General features: G+C 38.0%; 1 protein-coding gene across 1 annotated transcript; it reads right to left on the bottom strand.

Moving 5' to 3' along the window:
• Window positions 1-207: 207 nt before the first annotated feature.
• On the bottom strand, window positions 208-19,673 carry LOC148413867 (solute carrier family 4 member 11-like). Its single transcript, XM_088431441.1, has 20 exons — window positions 19,578-19,673; window positions 16,038-16,088; window positions 15,059-15,154; window positions 13,055-13,098; window positions 12,318-12,537; window positions 12,164-12,245; window positions 10,842-10,965; window positions 10,517-10,726; window positions 8,961-9,045; window positions 8,736-8,861; window positions 8,386-8,499; window positions 6,762-6,894; window positions 6,411-6,484; window positions 5,987-6,260; window positions 4,425-4,531; window positions 4,196-4,361; window positions 3,111-3,284; window positions 2,197-2,392; window positions 1,749-1,918; window positions 208-649 (listed from the first exon to the last, which is right to left on the bottom strand). The coding sequence occupies exons 1-20, from the start codon at window positions 19,612-19,614 to the stop codon at window positions 583-585; spliced, it is 2,550 nt and encodes an 849-aa protein (XP_088287567.1). The 5' UTR covers window positions 19,615-19,673; the 3' UTR covers window positions 208-582.
• Window positions 19,674-19,881: the final 208 nt, after the last annotated feature.

Raw genomic sequence — 19,881 nt, 5'->3', positions numbered from 1 at the left:
ACTGGAGCAGATTCACAAGACACTCCCAGGCAGCTTTTTTTTTTTTTTTCCTTTGTCACATTAATCCAAACAGACAATTAACTCCGCGGATGGGCTTCATTTGTTGACAATTTTTCGGTTTCATGCACACATAGCAAATCCATTCAGCCAATAACATATTTCTTCAGATGATTTGCATCTTTAAAATGAAACATTTTGAAACAAAAAAGAAGTGATTGTGAGTTTAATTCAAATGATGAATTGATTCAATCTATCTAAATGACGGTTCAAAATGTATAATGCACAAGTGATGCACAAATAAAAAGTTTTAAAACATGTTGAATGCACAAACAAATAACAAAAAAGTGCAAATAACAAAAAGGAAATAGGATTGTATTATATACTGTATATGTTGTTTTGTGTGTGTGGATGCTCATGCTCATGAATGACTGATTAGATTGCAGAAAATGTACGATGAAATATTAACAGAGATTACAATAATTACATTGATTGTTACCAAAGAAATGCAGATATATATCAAGAGTCCATTGTCTTCATTTTTATTTACTTTTTTTTTTTTTTTTTTTTTAATGTTCTCCTGTTCTACATGTACTGTGAGTCCATGATGTCCAGATACTTGGCGTCAATCATTCTTGGAAGTAGACCAGTCCTGAAGCAAAACACAAAAAAAATATTTCCAGTGTCATATTGAAATATCGTTGTAAAAAAATAGAGCTTGTGCTGTTAGTGCACTTCCATACACAATATCTAAAAGTATTAACTTAAAGAGATTTGTATCGATTTTTACTTGAATACATAACGAAATTTCATAACATAATTCATACGTAAACATAAAATGTGAATATGCATATACAGTATGTGTGCCCATTTACACACACAAGGTGTCAGTCTTGCTGCTTGTATACGCATAATGTCAAAATCAGTCATCTGCATATGCAGATTATAGGAATGACCGTCTGTCTATTCAGACACAATGAAGATTTCCAACCATTTAAATTACAGCTATGATTCAAAAGTCAAGTTTGTTATACATGAACATAATGAAAAAAGCTGCCCCTTGATGTAAACAGAAAATCCAAACATAGTATCTGGCCATTTACATACAATCAAGCCCAGCGGTTCTCATTTTTTTTTCAATGATGTGAAATATTTTTTCCGCCAACTTCCCTGTTACAATTGCAAAGCATTTTTGGATGAAAAATAAGAGTTAAAACAGAGTACTGTGCCAACAAAACAACGACAAAAAACAAGGGGTTGATTTTGTGATTGCATCTGTATTTGCAATGTTTTTCGTTTATTGTCTTTGCATTTTTTTGTTTGCAGCTATTTTAATATTGATGTGGGCTTTTTTGTGTTTAATTTGTTGTAAGTTTGCTTCCATTTTGTTTATTTTTTGTGATCTTTCTTTTGCTGTTTTTTTTCAATGTATTTGTATGTTTGTTCGCAGTTGTTTTTTCGGGGGGCGTGTTTTTGTGTTAGTTTTTGAGCATCATTCCTGTCTTTGTAGCTTTCTGCTGTTTGCCTCCATCAGCCCCCGTAACGTACCCCAAGGCGAACTCGGGACTCCCATTCGACTAGAGCTATTTGCTTAGGTAATAAATCCCAAAGGTGACTTTGACCGGACATTGCATTTTAATACCATATTATTTATATGGAGACCAAACAGAATGCTATTGTATATTAGTTCAACTTGCTACTTTTCCCACGCAACTTAAACAGGAAACAAATAAAAGTCTGTATCTCATCACCTGACTGGGACGAGCAAGATCATCAGCAGGGGAAAGACCATCTTCATGTAGGGCAGAGGATACATGCCAAAGGCACACAGGATGATGAGCTGGATCATCTGCAGGCCGGTGAAGTAGTGCACCATCCTCTGAGGCACACGGCGGATGTAGTGGGTGGGAGGATAGGCCGTCTGCGTCAACAAAAGTGAAATGCTTACAAGCTGCATTTCATCTGCTTTCAACTGCAATCAATATATTTTTTCAAGAAAGCCAAGAAATAAGCACCGAGGAGGACAAAGGGTCTCTTGTATTGACTTCTTGGCAATTTTATTCTAAAGGGGCAACAAAAGGGTCCGCTTGCATTGGGGCAAAGTGAGGCCACCTGAACAAGCATATGTGCATCATTATGCCTCTCATCCTATGTGAAAAAGAAGCCAAATACTATGCAAACAGGCTGATTCTTGCACACCTGTTCCTTCAGCAGCAGGGCCATGCGGTCCACCATCTGGTTCCCATCGAGCGATGTAGCTGCGATGTAGAGGAAGAGACCGTAGAGGACAGGCTTGGGAATCCACTGCAGAGGAATGGGCAGCATGAAGGCGGACAGGCCGATCAGGATGTTGGCCACCAACGAGGTCAGACGCGTTTCCTTCACGCTGATGATACTGTTAGATGTTTTGAGAAAAAGAAGACGTCCTTGACGTGCCCATTTTTCCACATTCCAAGACGATCAAGAAGATCACTACACTGTGTTTCAAAAACATGTTATGTTTTGTCGTTCAAGGTTTGCATTTTACAGTTTGTTTTGGTGTAACTTCTTGTCGGCATATTTTGGCGTACATGGAGGGGGATAAGTGGGTCTATAACTATGTACTGCATTCTAAGATAAAGCCCTATCCACACAACAAATATCAAAAAATGCACAAAAATTTGCACAAAAATGCACTCACATCCATATACATGTGGTATATATGTATAGTATATACATACTGTATCTATAATGGATATAAAAATAACTACTGTATACACATGTACATAAAGTGTGTGAATATATGTGCATATGCATATACATATATGTATAAATATGACAGTTTAAAATAAGTTTTAAATCCAACACATTTTTATGTACATATTAAATAAATAATAAATAAATTAATGTTTATTCCAGATCAAGATGTAAGAAAATTTAAGCCAGCAGTGGGCAACCCAAGGCCCATAGGGCACGTGAGCAACTGAATTGGCCTGCCATTCAAGATGTTTTTTTGTTGTTGTTTTTTGTTGTTTGGCCACAATGAAAATGGTCTTTTCTGATTTGAGTACTGTTTTTAAAGATCTTTCGATTCATAGTTTGTGTCATGTTTTGGAGCTTGAAGGATGACGCACGTGGTGTAGACGTGGCCATTCTCCACATGCTGCTCCATTTTGGCCAGCTGACGGGCGTGCAGTGAGGAATGCGGGAAGGCGGCATGCATCCATGGTAACCCCAGGCAGGACATGAGGATGTTGATGAGGCCCGTCAGCACTAAGTCCCAGTGGAATGCTGTGCCTTTAAGCAGCCTGCAATCGACAAAATCATACGTTTCGAAGGTTTGTATTTTGATCGTTGCACTTATTCAGCAAATCTATAAAATCACATGGAAATTTAATATTGATATGTTTTTAATACGTTATAAATGTATGTACCGTATTTTCCGCACTATAAAGCACACCGGATTATAAGGTGCACCCTCAATTAATGACACATTTTAAATCGTTTTCCATATATAAGGCGCACCGGATTATAAGGCGCACCCACAAATAATGACATATTTTAAAACGTTTTCAATCACAATATAGTAATACTCAAAGTAATAACAATAATAACTCAAATAATAACTCTAAACTCTCAATAGCATAATAACCCAATGTCAATATGACCAACCTTGCTCAACTGTACACACACGAAAGAAAATGTAAAGCTTACTTTATCGGTTCAATAATAATTGCTTAAAAAAAGTGCAGTCAAGCTAGTTTACAAATGCAGTGTTAGCTGCAAGCATTGCATCAGCTATAAAGAGGGTGACAGGCTGATCCATGCTTTTTAATGAGTTATTTTGTGCTTTTTCAAATATTTAAGATGTTTATTTATAAAGGATCATCCGCTCATGTTCTGCTAAAAAGGACATTTTCACAGTTATCTAACGTTCTATGTAAATAATATTCATTCTGCAGAGGGGGGAATGCAGCAAACAAAAACAGTTTCAAAGCTTGTTTGGTACGAGGGGAAAGAAAGCAAATCCCAGAAGGGGGACAAAACATAAAGCACAACTTTTTTGGAGTGTTGCCTTTTTCAAAAAGCAAATGGGAAAAATAAACACAAGAGCAAAACCGAGAACTTATTTGGAGGCTGTATCGCTCAGATGCATCTGCTCTCCTATTGGATCTCACGAGACTGTGCAGGTATTCACATTCGGACACCTATCTCTTACTTGTGTTCTGGTACATGCGTGAGTGAAATGACGATATTTTGATCGATGAAGATGAGCAGGGCGAGGAGGAAGCCGAGGCCCACGGCGCTCAGGACGTTCAAGCCCGTCAGCTTGTCGAAGGGCGGGTAGTTGAAGACGGGCCCGTTGTGGACGCTGAACACGGGGACTGTCGATAGGGAGAAAACTCTTAGACATGTGTCATGGTAAAACATGGGAGACGGGCACTCACTCTGTATGTCGAGGAAGAGGTAGGAGCCGATGAAGGAGAAAACCAGCACGGAGATGGGCAGGGCGCAGTCGGACACCACTTCACGTACTTTGCCGTTCATATATGGGCTAAAAGGAATGACAAAAGAATAATTCAGCTGTGCGGTGCAAAAGTATCAGCAGGCTGAAACATGAAAGAAAAATATTTGCCTTTCAAATTGATGAAGCAGCATGCCACACTCTTAAAACAGTTGGGTTAAAAATGACCCAAAAATGGGACGGGAAAAGACTGACCCAATACATAGGTCAATCTGCCCCAAGTTTTTGGGTTGAAATTGGTCAAATTAACTCAATATTGGATTGGCATTTTCTTAATCCTTGAATGGGCTCTTGGCTTTTTGATAATACAGTACACTCTAAAAAAAGAGTTGAGTCAAATAGTGGCCAATTCAATTTTCGGGGGTCCTACGTTTACATTTTTATCAGATGAATTAAACCAAAAAAAGACAGATATAAAAAAATAAATAAATATTACAAAAAAGATATATACTGTGTGTGTGATTGTTTGTGTGTGTGCGCATATGTGTGTATACACACTTGTAGTTTTGGCTTCATTTAAAAATGTAAGGTCAAAATGAATGACCCAAAATTGAGCCGTATTATGGGTTACTTATTTTGAACCCAAAATTCTTAAGCTGAGTCATTAAGAGTTCGAAAGGTTATTGAAGTATCAATTTATATGTTATTTATATATATGTTTGTTTGTTTGTTTTCACCCAAATACTCCTAGCAAGAGTCACAAAACCGCATTGTGCATAGGCTGCAACCACTCCCTTTGCTAGCAGCAACTAACCCTTACCATTTGGTGAGTACCAGTCTTTTCATTGACACTTTCTTAAAAATCATCATGATGAGCTAGAGCAAGTCTAACTCAGCAGAGCCCACGCAAGGAAAGCCAAGTTTCAAACACGGGAACGCTTGACTGTGAGACACCTTGACATGCCACCACGTTTATTACGATACAGTAATATAAAAAACACATGCCACAACAAGCCGAAAGAGAAAAATGATTCTTTCACAATTCACAGCGCCGTGTCAAGTGGCCGAAACAAATGGGTCACAGTGGCTGCCAGACAAATAGAGCGCAGTAGAAAGTGAAATATTCCCCTCTCATACGGTGACGGACGGAATATATAAAGCGGCAAAAGTGCTGTGAAACCTACTTGTGCTATTCATTTGCTCCACTTGATTTCATCCGGACAAAATGATCCACTTTATGTCTATATTTAGCTACTTGTATTCAAACGGGACGCAATGCTCATCCACTGATGCAAAGGATTACGCTCCTCGGTTTAAGAGAGTGGTCAAATGTTTGCTTTTAGGAGAACTGCATTTGCAATTGTATTGTAATGCATTACATGTGTGCAATGATATTTCCATTATTATTTTATTATCAGCCGTCTCCTGAATCTGTTATAACCATGGCTTTAAAAAATACAAACAAACATGATGAACATCATGAGGTGTGGGTGATTATTTGAGCACTTGTGGAACAACCTGGGCGGTTTGCAGTCCATGGCTTACCTCCTCTTGACGAGGTAGAGGGCGTAACCCAGCCACAAGGTGCCCAGCATGAGCAGAAGGCACAAGATGGGGATCTCTCTGGAGCAAATCACCAAAGATTTGGGCAGGAAGATGGAGGCGTGAGCCTCAGTGTGATCCATCATCAGAGTTCCACTGGCATTGGGATGGCCTAATGTCTGGTTCTTCATCTCCTCCAGAACTTCTGTGATCTGGTGAAGGACCAGCGTGCTGTTTGCTGTCGCCAGCATGGGCTCATGGAAGAGGTGTTGGAAAACTTGGCAATGAAAAAGGGTTAGGGTTAGGGTTAGGGTTGATCATTGAACTAGGAAGAAGAAAACTGCAATCAGTCAGAATATTCGGGATTGGCTGACAGATACTTTGTTTATGGCAGGAATGAACATAGCTAAACATTTAACACACTCACTTTTAACGGTGCCTTTCACTGCGTCCCCAACAAATGCGATAGAGATGAACAAGGCAATGACTTCCTCCGTGGAGCTGGGGGAACGAGAGCCATAGCAGGGTTAGTTTTAAGTGTGTAGACATAACAATACAAGCCAGAGAAATTAAACATCACATTGTAAAAAAGGAAGCCATAACAGCCACTTTAAAAAATCTAAGTCCTTGCCCTGAGGTTACAATTTGTTTTATTGAGGAAAGTGTTACATATTTCAACAGGAGTTCAAACATTTTGTAGATAATACACCAAACATCATGGTAGTGCAGTAGTGTGAAAATGTTTTTTTTTTGTGTGTGTGTGTGCCCGTACACTCACCGTTTGAACAGCTTCATGAGGAGGCTGACATTGAATAAACCTCCCATAATGAGGAACAAACTGTTCCAGAGTCCGATGCAAGCGTAGAAGGCGTCAAAGTCCAGGTTGTAGTCATCACAGATGCCCCGGATCACTATGATCAAACCCGACTGCGTTAAAAGAGAATCTCGATGTTGATTCCAAATCCAGATATGAGCAAAGCAAGTATCCAACCTAAGTTACCGGTTTTCGGACTTCTTTGGCTAAAACATGTGAAAGACTAGCATTGACCTTATGAGAATTAACATATTTGAGATTTAAACTAACACACATGACTTGATGAGTCTCGCTGCCTGTTTATGTGATATTGGTTAAAAGACAGTGTCATTTGTTGTGTTTTTGAAAGGAAGGTATTTTTGTGTACCGCGTACAAATGGAGACTGAAAGACATAACAAATTTGACATGTAACTTCAACCAGTACAAAATATTCCAAGCTCCATGATTGTTATATTTTGATAAATAAATACTGTGAAGTACTGTCATATAAAATACATAGTTTGGCTTTGTTTTCACTAAAAAAAATAAATAAATAAAAAATCCCCATTTATTTCCAATCTGGAATTTTTTTTAAAACTTGTCAACTCACCTTGCAATCAATTTTTAGCATTCCCACAATTCCTACGGTGCAGAATTTCCACAACTTTGACAAGCAAATTTTTCACTCCTTAGTGGGTGTGGGACCAAGTTATGGTCATCAGCTAGGATTTTAATCTCTTTATTTCTTCCCCTGAATTTTCCACGATTTTTAATTGAATCTCATTTTTGCAACTTTAAACTTTTTAGCCCATCCCTACCACTATTTTACCCAAAAGTTCAATTGACATTTTTTTTCATTTTTCCCCACTGATTTCAAAATATTTTGACTGATTCAAAACGTTGCGACATTGAATTTTTCCGTGTTACCAATTCAAAATGAAAACTAACATGTTTATCTTTTTTTCCCTGTGATTTCCAAACTTGTTTGACTGATTTGGACTGTTCCCACTTTAAGTTTTCAAAACTATACAACATAATTCCACATCATTGAATTTCTAGCCACATAATTCCACATTGTTTGATGTCAATATCAAACCAGCCCCTGGTTTACTCAGTTGTCTAAACTTTTAAAAATACAGATTCTTCAGGTTCTTCCATCGGGTTTCTCACACATTTCACACCACCAGCTTTCAAATGAGACCCAAGTTAAAAAATCTGAAATGGAATAAATTTGCTTTGAAATGACTGCAACTTTGACTGCACAGTTTATACTCACTTAGTGTGAAGGTCGTGACTGGCAGCTTCCCACTGCCAACATAGTTTTCAAATGAGATATATTTTGGAAAAGAGGTACAAACTGAATACTTCCAACATGCGTCTCATTTGAAAGAAGAGAAAGTGTAGCAAATAATACAGCATATAGTTGAGAGCGCAATTGCAGTCATCTTTAAAGATGCGCACCCCTCGCAGTTATATCCTATGTCTGAGTTCATTTGAGTGGTGTTCTGACAAGTCCAGCAGGCCCAAGATGTGGGAGTCATTCTTGACTTGCGCAGCTTCCTCCTACCTTTGTCATCGTCTCAGTGGAAGATGTGTTTGAGTACGCACCGCTTATGAAGATGGCCAACGGGGCAGTGGTCAGTGGAATGACAAGGGGCGAACCGGCAAACAAGGAGTAGATCACACCTCCGATGCTCTGGCCGACTATGGTCTTCTGAACATCTGTGGAAGATTTTAAACTTAATAAACTAAAGCTAAATTTAGTGAAAATCATGCTTGTGATATCTCTCAAAAGTGGAGACGAATTGTAAAGTCCTTACAGATTTGCTGCTAGAATGGAAAGAATAAATCTATGAAGCCAGGAGCTGTTGGATCTAACTCACAGGCCTTGATTTTTGCCATCTGTAGTACATAGCGACATAGTATTGGAAAAACTGAAGTGTTTATGAAGTCAGTACCTATCTCCCCTCTTGTGCTTTCATCGTTGAGAGAACCAAAGGCAATGGCTGGCAGCAGAATAGCGATGTAAAGGAAAATCGCAGTGGTAGTGTACTTCAACAGAGAGCGGTCCTTTCCAATTATACCTTCGGTCAGGGCAAATAGTAAGCGGTACAAAACATCGAAATGAAAAACCTGGAGTGTCTTTAAAGCACAACACTTAAGACAGCTGAAGGGTTAGCTACCGTCTGTGAAGTCAGAAGGGTAGAGCGGGAGGCGGCGGCGCAGGTCATCGTAAACACCTTTACCAGCTTTGAAGAAATCTTTACACTGTGATTCAAAAATAAATAAATACACTTCAGCGCAGCGTGATATTTGAGTGAATGTTTGCATATTGTAGGCACACAAGGTGAAGAGTTATTGAATTGAGTGAAATTTACTGAAGGTGCTTTCTGAGTGCTCGCTTTGGAAATTTTAGTCACGTGACTTAACTCTAATCAACCTTAAAATCCCAGATTTTAGGATTTGGAACTTGCTTGGCTAAACGTTATGAAAGATTTACATTCAAAAAAATTAACAGGATAACAGCAGCCACAGTGCCTCAACTTACTTGTTTAGCTAACTGGTGCATTTCATTAAAACGCTAGCTGAGATCACAGTCATTTACATTTTGCCTAGCGGCACATTACAAGTGTCCAAGCCATTAAATAGGATTTAAACATAAGAGAAGCCATTAAATATTGTCTGTATTTGTTACATTTTTTTCACACAGACCAGAAATCTAAATATGGCACACTATGATTGCACAATTGTTTATTATAGGTGTACAGAGCATTAAAAAGTTTGTAGTTTGTGGATTACAGTTGAACTGACTATTAACCACTAAATATGTTCTAAGTAAGATACATTACACCATATCCAAATACTGTATATGGCCATCGACAGACCATGGTCTTAAAATTGTTTCATTGTAGGTCCACACAATGTTCAGATATGTCTAAATGTAGTATATTAGATCATATACCCAGCGCACAGAATACCTGGTTGCTAACAACAATTAGCGAGCATGCAATTTACTTGAGGTGCTGAGGTGTTTCTGCATCTAAATACGGTACAATTAATGTGCAGGGGACAATATTATTTCAATTTGAATCGCTACATTTGAATGTTCATTTCTTTTAAAACAAACATTAACCAGGCTCATCACATAACCCAAACCTAATGATGTTAAAACCCAAACACAAGCTTTCTCAAGGGGGAACCGTTTAGGTGTTTGGTACAAATGTACACAGTGGACATACTGAACTGTTTTGGTATTTTGTCATTACATGGGTCTGCACTCAGCGCTTTTTCTGCTGCCAGGCGGATTTGGCAGACTTTTTTCTGACCCATCTGCATCTCATTCCCCAGGCCTGAATAGTCAATTTTGGAATCAGGATAATCACATCATTTGGCAGTTGATTTCATTGCATGCCTGAGTGGAAAATTAAAAATAAAAAAAATAAAAAAATCAAATGAAAGATGAAATGTTGTTTTGATCATGTTGTTTTATCTTTGATAGAAAAGGTTGACACACTTGTGGACATAACAACAGGTCAGGCATTTATATATATATATATATATATATATATATATATATATATATATATATATATATATATATATACCTCTTAGGGGGATAGGGATACTGCCACGTTTGCTAATGTCATGCAATCGACTAATACTACCTTCGGGATCAACCAGTCGACCGCAAACAACGCATTGAGGAACCCCGGCAAACCCCACCAAGTTCTTCTCTTACCTCAAGTTTTTTTCCTCGCCGCGGATCAAAGTCATCCACTTGGTCCAAGACCACCTTCTCTGTGAAGGATGAGAGTTGCTGACGCTGGCGCACCAGTTCTTGTTTGAACTCCTCCAGAGACTTGGCTTCCAGAAGCTTCTGTCTGAAGGAGATGTCTGAGAACATGGTGGCGAATGTTCGGCCCACTTCAATGGCTGACTTGGTACTTTTCTGTGAACGATAGTGCATGGGAGCTTTTCAAGGATGTTATTTGTGTATCCTACCTCATTAAGTACACATGATAATCTCTGACAGAGGTTAGGAACCACTGGCCTAGTTTGCTTACTGTTCTTGGTGGGGTCAAAATAAGGATGACATAGCGCGTCTCGCAGCAGTTGACGCCCCAATTCTGTGGCCTTTCCAGACGTGTGATGCAAACATGGCGTCCCTGCAGGCTACTCACGCTGCAACTGAACAATACACAATAAATGATTACTTTTTATCCTCTATTAAATCAGACTGAGAGACACTTCTATGTGATCTATGTGGCAATTGTAACATTAGCAGAATAATTGCTCTACACCAGTAATGTCTTTACTTGTTTTCTACTACCTATTCCAAATCCATCATTTTAAATTTGATTTTACACTTACTACGTTGTTCTGTGTTGGAAACGATCAGTGCTACCGAAAGCACAAAGCCTTTTTAAAAAACCTATAGCGCACATAAACATTTGGATTGAGCAAACACACACCATACATTGATCGCTCGCTCTAACGTGCTTCACTTTTTGCAGCCTTAGTGTTTCACAATTTTTGGTCTACATTTTTTGCCTAAGCTCAGTGAAAGAATTAACTTTTCAAGTGCTTATAGAGATGTTGAAAATTGTTAACAAGATATTAAACTAATTTAGGCATTTTCAGCAATAAAAAATTTATATTTTGTCTATTATTAATTTAACGACTAAGTTATTTTACATGAACGGGTACAACTGCTACATTTTTAAATGTTGCCACTTGCTGTTGACTAAAAATTCTTCATGTTCCCAAAGCTCAAGTATCAATCACAGCTCACCTGTTTTCGGAATGTGGTAACGTGACATACACACTCTGAACTGCTCTGAGTCACTTGTCACCTGAGCCCCGAGTACATAGGATGCCATTTTTATTCGACAGCAAGTTGAAAATGTATTTTTAAAAGGTATTGATTGGACATAAAAACCATTTGGTTACCAGAATAATAAAATAAAAGATTGATGAAATAATCCCTTTGTTTACTGCCAAAAATAAGTATAGAATCCCTTAAATCTGAGAAAAGTGTTTTCAGAGGGTTTTAAGGTCTTAAAACAAATAACAAACAAAACAAAACAAAAAAAAAAACAGAACATACAATATGAAGAAGCAAAGGGATAAAAATAACATGATAAAAAAGACAAACCATTTAGTGAACAAAAACTCAATAAAAGAAATGACATACAGCATAATCAACAAAAATAAAACAATCAAGACCCATTGTGTGTACTGTTATTGAATAATTTTACAGCTGAAGCACAATTTTGTTTTGATAATAAAGCATGTTTTGAAAAAAAAAAATCAATAAAGAGATCTCTGCTGAAATTGGTGGGTCACAGCGTTACTACAAAAGGCAATGTGACAAGTAGGAACTTACAGAATACAAAGCCATGACTGCTGGTAATGAATCCCCGTGGTTGTCATGGTCACGCCCTGAATGGTTTCTGACAGCAGGTGAACTGTTAACATACAAAAAAAATATCCAACTGAGAAAAAATCCAAATCCCATCAAATCACAAACACCAACGTACCATCCGTCTCTTTCTCTCCCCCGTCGGTGAACAGTGAGCCCATGACCTGGTTCACGTCAAAGCCAGTGCGGCCATCCTCTTCCATGGTACACAACATCCGCCTCAGGACCTCATCAAGAGTGGACGCTCCCTCGTCCAGCAGGACGCTCGCTTTGTCCAGAAAGGTGTCCACATCTCGATGGGCGCGCACCTCCTCGCTAAAGTCCATTGGCTTCACATACTACGAGGCACAAGTGGGGACAGTCCTGTGACTTCGGTCTTGACTGTTTACAATTCAAACTCTTTATTTTAAAGATGTGTTTCATTTGTTTTTGAAAGAAAAGTTGTATTCTGTCAAGCGCACGCAAACTTGGCAACCCATGGATTGCCGAGCGCACAGGCCAACTCATGAAAGCGAGAATCAAAGAGTGAGCTCTGAAGATTATTGTATTTGTATTCAGGCTTGATGCTTTTGATAAAATAAGAATGGCAACATGCAAGGTTTACAAGTCAAAGAAAGACACTAACGACAACATGTCATGCGGAGGATCCAAGAAAAATTCCTGCAGGAGTGCATGAAAGCGTGGCAGAGATGGCGCGGAAAGTGCGTTAGAATCCTGGGGAATTAGAAAAAAAAAAAGCTATCTTTTATGAAACTCCCTGCATATAAGGATCCATTTGCATGTGCTATTTAGAGTTTAATATAGGCGTTCCCCAAGATAACTTGTAAGAAGATAGGATAAAAAGGCCAGTTTTACCTTTCTTGTTGTGTTTAAAAGGCCAAATCCTGGACCATCTTCCTCTGTGGATAGAAAACATCAAAAGAGAATAATGAATACAAACTGTATCTGTTATGTTCTGTTTTGTGTTTGTGTTTTGGTTATTGTCGGGGTTTTCTGTTCTTTTCTGTTCTGGGTTTTTGTTGGGTTTTGATTTGTCTTGTCACATTCTGGGTTGTCTGTTCTTTTATTCTTGTTCCTAGTTCATGTTTCTCTTCCCCGTGTGTCAGTGTCCCATCGGTGTGATTGCATCCACCTGTCTTCGTTAACCCAATTCCCTTGTGTCTGCCAATCAGTTCCCTGCTCCTATTGTGTCATTAAGGTGTTTCTTGTTTGTCTCGTCAATTTGTAATGTCTTTAGTTTCCTGTTTCCTTTCAGTTCTTATCGGGTCATTGTCATAGGTTGTTGCTATCTGATCCTTTTTGTCATTGTGAGATTTATTCCAGACTTTTCCATAGTCTATAGCCAATACTTTTGTAATGTTTATTTCTGTTTTTTTTTTTTTTTTTTTTGCTTGATACTTTGTATGCAGTTTTTCAATCGAATTTTTGTAACCTTCATATTAAATTATTATTCTGAGCACAAACCGCAAGTCTGCCTTCCTATATTCTGAGACTACACACTCATGTCTACTCCCATCATGTTCGGATATGATGACAGTATCAGGTTTTATCAGGTTGCCCAGTGAACATGCAGGAAGTCAGCAGTTTTTAAAGTTTCAAGGAATTTCACACTTAAGATACTTTTGAGTTGCCTGAACCAGTGAATGTGATATATACTGTAAGAAACCATGAAATGGAGCCTAAATAGAGTAAAATAGACTAGCTTGATCCTTAAAATTTTGCATGGTCAACCAGACACTCCCATTGTCAAACTAAATTGGGTTAGATAATAATAAATATGGTTATATGGTTACTAATGCTTCAGTTCTGAGGAATCATGCATGAAAACATACTTAATTTGTCATATTTCAGTAGATAATTTGAATTTGGGGGCTTCTAATGTGATAAATAGATACACTCATACCACACACCTGACATGACGAGTTGGCTCTTATTGATAGGAACTCCTAGATAAGGCCAAGAAGCCCTCTAGTCTTTTCAGAAAAAAAAAAAAAAAAAGTATCCACAAATTAATTCCTACTCCACCGTTATCCAAAAGTTGATGATGGATCCAAATGGAATATACTAAGCTTGAGTATTTAATACTACAGCTGAAAAAAAAAAGATTACGGTCCAGGAGTAATATCAGCGCTGGGTTATCCCTCTGTCTCCTGTGGAATCAGGTAGTCAAGACACCCTCTTTGTGAGATAATGGGATATAAATCAACTCCTCCTTCCTAGGAAGGTCTGCCTACTCAAATAAATATTTGGTTCTAGATTATTTTGTTATTATTTTGTGTCATCAGTGTTATCACCTATCATGTCACCTATCTGAAAGACGCAACCTAAAAACGTATTATGAACATCGATATATATGTGGCATTTTCATTGAGAACGGATTGTTTAACATCATCGCTTTCATTTCTGGCTCGTCGGCCAAAAAATTATGAACCTGTATAAAACTAACAAATTAAAGACATAGAATATTTACAAATGAGTCACTATAACACAATTTAGCAAAAAAGTTACTTCATGTTCCAATTAATTGCTCTTAATTCAAAAAGGAAAATATCCATGTCCTTTAACGGCATGAAAAGAAACAAATTAGACCAACTGATGTTGAAGACAGGCTTTCAGTTTGTATTCTGATTCTAATCATGGTGATTTTGGATTGAAATGTTCCATGTTCCAATTCATTTGTTCCTAATATGAAAAGCAAAATGAACTGCCCCTGTAATGGCATTGAAATGCATTCAAAGAAATTTGCTGATACCTGCAGAAACCCAGTTATAATCTGGGGTACCCTCATTAGAGAATGGCTTCTTTTGATCGTTTAGAATTCTGGAGCTTCTGCTTTTTTAACACACTCATTGCACACACCTGACACGCTGAGTTTGCTCTCGTTGTCATAAATTAGGTCCTTTTGTGGGGTGGTTGAATTTTTTCCATAATTCTCTTGTTCTCCTTTGCACAACTCTGTGGACGCACCATGTTGGTACTTTAAATTAGTATAGCATAAAAATAATTCATTTACACAAAAGCAACACATATTGATTTCATTTGTTGGCCCTCTGTGAGATAAGCAGGTTTTTTTTTTTTTTTATTGAGCTGCAGGTGTTATATTAGCTGCATTAAGGACGTCTTGGCCAAGCTTTGTTTTACACCCTGGCATCTGGCCACAAGTACAGTGAGAGAGAGAGAGAGAGAGAGAGAGAGAGCGAGGGAGAGAGAGAGAGAGAGAGAGAGAGAGAGAAAGAGAGAGACAGACAGACGGACAGACAAATGCAATAAAGTTAAAAAAAATACCCGCAGCAATACAAGAAATTTACCTTCCTCATAAATTCCTTTTTTCTACTGATAAGTACAGTGTGGTATCTTATTTTAAGAGAAGGAAAGCAGGTCTCAGAATCGGCAAATTAAGCAAAAAGCCTCCATGAGTGATGGTTGCTCCCCTTGGAGATTATCTGTCTCGTTATTTAGCAATTAATTAAGACTGTCAACAATCCAACAAGGGGACAACATGCATCTGAATTTGGCTGCAAGAATTGCAAGCCGAGCTGTTTCAGCATTTATTCCATATTGTTGATAATCAACTAGGGGTCTACTGACTAGTACACTCTTTGTCCTCAATGCCTATAAAATATTAAAACTTGTTACATGTAATTATAAGCTATATATATTTTGACTGGTGTCACTTGGCCTATATATATATATATATATATATATATATATATATATATATATATATATATATATATATATATATAAATATATATATATATATATATATTATATATATATATATATATATATATATATATATATATATATATATATATATATAAGATAATATACAAACCCATTTCCTGGAACACATGTCCATTCTTGGAGCTCCCAGTTGGTGGGGCCTCTGCAGAACACAGAATATTACCATGCTTGTTTGATTTTTATTCATATATGCTGCATTATTCATTTTTCATTGAACACTTATTTTGTGTGGCCCTGAAGTGCAAATCACACTAACAAAATACAACGTAAATAAACATAGGTAATTGCAAACAAAATAAACAAAAGCACCTTACAAGAGAGAAGCACACAAGAAAGAAAAAAGAGCACAAAAGAAAAAAAGAGCAAGCAATCTGTGACATTTTTTTTCTCTTTTTATAAATGAGCGTAGCAAGCGAATCGAACGTTGTCGCCGCTGTGAAAGAATCGTGGCCCTGTCAAATTGCTTCCGAGGAGCCATTCAAAATGCACGTACACAAGTTAAGCACTTTCATCATTATTGTCCCCACTAACATTAATGACCTTAAGTGGTGCTGCGGATTAAGCATCAATGCTTGTATTTGACACTTGAGCATAATGGCGTCAAGTCACTCTTCTGTTCATCAATAAATATATGAAATAAAGTGGCTGCCTAATTGTCTGTGAGAAATTGTGAACATAGAAAAAAAAAAACTAAAATACAAAGTGGAAAACACCACGAGTGGGTCTCGAGATGTCTAATTTGAGCACACAAAACAAAACGAGTGCAAAAAAAAAAAAATACCACTTGAAGATGTTGATATAAGTATGTACAATGATGACACAAGTTAATATGGAGTTAATTTTCTTAATTATTGTTTTCTTGCATGCTGTTTTTCCTTGCGTACTCCTGTTTTCTTGTGTGGTTCTCTCGTGTAGTTTGTTTTTGTTTATGATTACCTTTTTTGTTTGCTTAGGTTTTTGTTTTTGTGACTTGCAATTCAGGGCCGCCATACTTATTTGTTGACAAAACCAACACTTGCACATTGGCTTGGAAATACATTTGACACATATAAACACATTTGGCATATATTTGTCATACATACATACAACTACATATTTGCACATCCAAATGTAGTTAGAAATTCATCAGTGGAATAGATGACATTGATTTCAACACTGAGGTAAAAATATAAAGTGTTTTATGCACATGGGTTTCTTGCACAGATTCGTCATACTATTAGGTATTTACTTCACATGACACCTAACTTTAGAGGCAGTGTATTCATTATGTTTTCATTCTTGCGTTCGTGTGTCTCTTTTTGGAATCGAAGATTTGTGGAGCTAGTTGGTCATCGTTACAAAACATAGGCAAGGTTTCATTAAACACATTTCTTACACTTGATTTATGAAAGTACAATGTTCGTCTTGCTGATTTGCTGAATTCACTTATCACAGGGGTGTTCCTGTCCTCATTAAAACAAGGGAACACTGTATTTTCTACACAACATGTATTGCAAGTATGTAACATGCAACATGTATTGGTCACCAGTCATCATGGGGAACATTAAGACACATTTACATTCAGGAAAGCAATAGCATGCGGCGAGAAGTGGAAAACACATATGCCACTCTCACTTACAATGAAAACTGGAGAGCAGCTGTGCCCACTGTTTTTATAAGCAGTAGTTGTGTTTCTGTAAAGATGAGCTGTTTGGCACTGAAGCCTCCAGAGCTAGACTCGGTCTCACAGCAGATTAGCACAAAACATTCCCAAGGCCTCCTTTTACCCTCACAAAAGATGCCAGTGAGCTTCGCAGCTCGGACAACAAGCTAATTGTACCACGCAGGGTGCATTTGAGATTTTTACTGTTATGTGTCGCCAAGAAAAAAGTGAGTCGCCATACTGCTCACAAAATGGCTGCTAAAATAAACTTTAAGCATGATAGTGTTCTCTGCATATTAGCAATTCTGTACGCATTTCTTTCTTCACATTGTCTTAATAAAAGTACTGCTTAAGCAATACCTTGGCACCAAGTAACTATGATGAAATGAGTTGAAATTAGTTAAGCTGTTTTTTTTTTTTCACATTTATCCCAGTAATTTAAAACATCTTACAAGTTTGACATGTTTTTTTTCAATATATCCCATTGATCAATTGCTGTAGATGCATCCTGCATGAATTAGATGCTAGCCAGCAGCACTCAAATGCTCCATATAGGTTGGCGTGATAAACGCAAATGACTTTAATGCTCGCAGACACCCACATTTATTTTCGAGAGATTTACGTAGAGGAAAACATTTTACAAGTTTAACCCTAATGCAAAACTAACCCTAACCCTACCCCCCCAGAATAGCATGACAAAGCTTAATGCTAATGTGAATGCTAGTGTAGTGTTCCATGTTCTGTCTTTAAAGCAATCAGCAAGCAACTGGTCTTTTCCACTTTTAAGTTGCAGTGATCATCTGGGCATTGCTCGTAATATTGAGATTTTTCTCTCCTGATTATAGACAGCGAACAAAGAAGTTTGGCCCTGATCATTTTTTGTTAATGCTTCACAAAATCATCTTGCGGGCCGGATTAAATTCCTTTGCGGGCCGGATCTGGCCCTAAGACTGAACGTTTGACACCCGGACCCACAGTATGTATGCCTAATACTATTCACAGTAAAGAGGCAACTTATGAAGGCACCATACTATACATATTAAAAATGGTGTTAAAATATGCTACGTTTGCACAGTGGGAGCACGTAACCCAATCAAGAATCAGTGTTTTGGACTGCATTAGCCTCACTGCCCCACTATCAGCAAGAAGAGGATGTCCTTGAGCAATAGGAAACAAGCAGCAAAAAAAAAGAACCCTTGTAGTGTCTCTGAAAACAAGTTGTTCAAGTTTTGGCTTTCCACTCCAAAACTGCACATCCAGATATAATCAGGGTCACATCACACGCAGTTGGAGCACAGTCGTGTGAACTGTGTTTGCACTTGAGGTCCCAAAGTACATGTTCGGACGCGAAATAAAGCAAATGGCAGGAAGGAAAGCATCACAGCTCAGTTCACTTCAACACCTCAAAGTCTTGCTATTGAAAACCACATGATGTTTGCTCATCCGGGGACAGTGGATGTAGCCAGTGGACCAACAATAATTTCAGCCATAAATGCTATCTGAAGACATTAATATTTGTGAATCTTTTGAAACTAAATAATAACAATCGCTTAAGAAATGATGCAATAAAAAATGGGGATACGTCCTTCCAATTGAAACCAGAAAACATGTGACATTTTTCTTCTTTCTAATCTTCTTAATCTGTGACCTGTGAGCGAGATTTACTCAGTTTGTGGCAACCAAACGAGTATGAGAAAATCTGTATGAAAGTTCTTATTTGATTCAGCAATTCTAGTCTATACTCATGTGAGCCTTTCATCATTTGGTGGTGAATATTCATTTGGTTACTTTTTGACAATACAGGCATCATCATAAATTCTAATAAGCGGAGTGAATAAAACGATGACAAAACTCATTTTGTCATAAATCTATCCTGACACATAGCATATGTCTCCACTCCACGTGAAATAAAGTGGCCCAGGTTGCACCCTGGGAAACTTTCCGACCGCACTCACATGCAAACACTTGCGCCAATAAAAAGAGACTTACCAGTTGGCACAAAATGGAGGACTTTTTTGCCCTCCATGTCCTCCAGGGGTTCAGGTGAGATGCTCTCAAGAGGTCAACCCATCATTGTCATATTTCTCTCTCTCTCTCTCTCTCTCTCTCTCTCTCTCTCTCTCTCTCTCTCTCTCTCTCTCTCTCTCTCTCTCACACACAGACACATACACACACGTGGAGATCCTAGGACCTCTAGCAGCACATGGGTTTCAAAAAGGAAGTGGTTAGGTGACGTGTTGGGGTGGAGTCTTTCCTGGGCCCTTCTGCCTATGAGAGTTGGCTCATATTACAA

The sequence above is a fragment of the Hippichthys cyanospilos genome, chromosome 13 (assembly GCF_059441005.1).
Source record: "Hippichthys cyanospilos isolate Australia breed blue-spotted pipefish chromosome 13, RoL_Hcya_1.0, whole genome shotgun sequence".
Classification (NCBI taxonomy): Eukaryota; Metazoa; Chordata; class Actinopteri; order Syngnathiformes; family Syngnathidae; genus Hippichthys; species Hippichthys cyanospilos.
Note: the sequence above shows the minus strand (reverse complement) of the source record. Positions and strands in the feature narration are given on the sequence as shown.

What these genes read in the sequence shown, in the direction of transcription:
- LOC148413867 (XM_088431441.1), bottom strand. Translation starts at nt 19,614, where the DNA reads ATGGAGGGCAAAAAAGTCCTCCATTTTGTGCCAACTG. An exon ending in CCTCTTCCTCGACATACAGA is followed by an intron (nt 4,362 to 4,424) that starts GTGAGTGCCCGT and finishes CCCTATCGACAG; the next exon opens with TCCCCGTGTTCAGCGTCCAC. An exon ending in ATCTTGCTCGTCCCAGTCAG is followed by an intron (nt 650 to 1,748) that starts GTGATGAGATAC and finishes GTTTTGCTTCAG; the next exon opens with GACTGGTCTACTTCCAAGAA.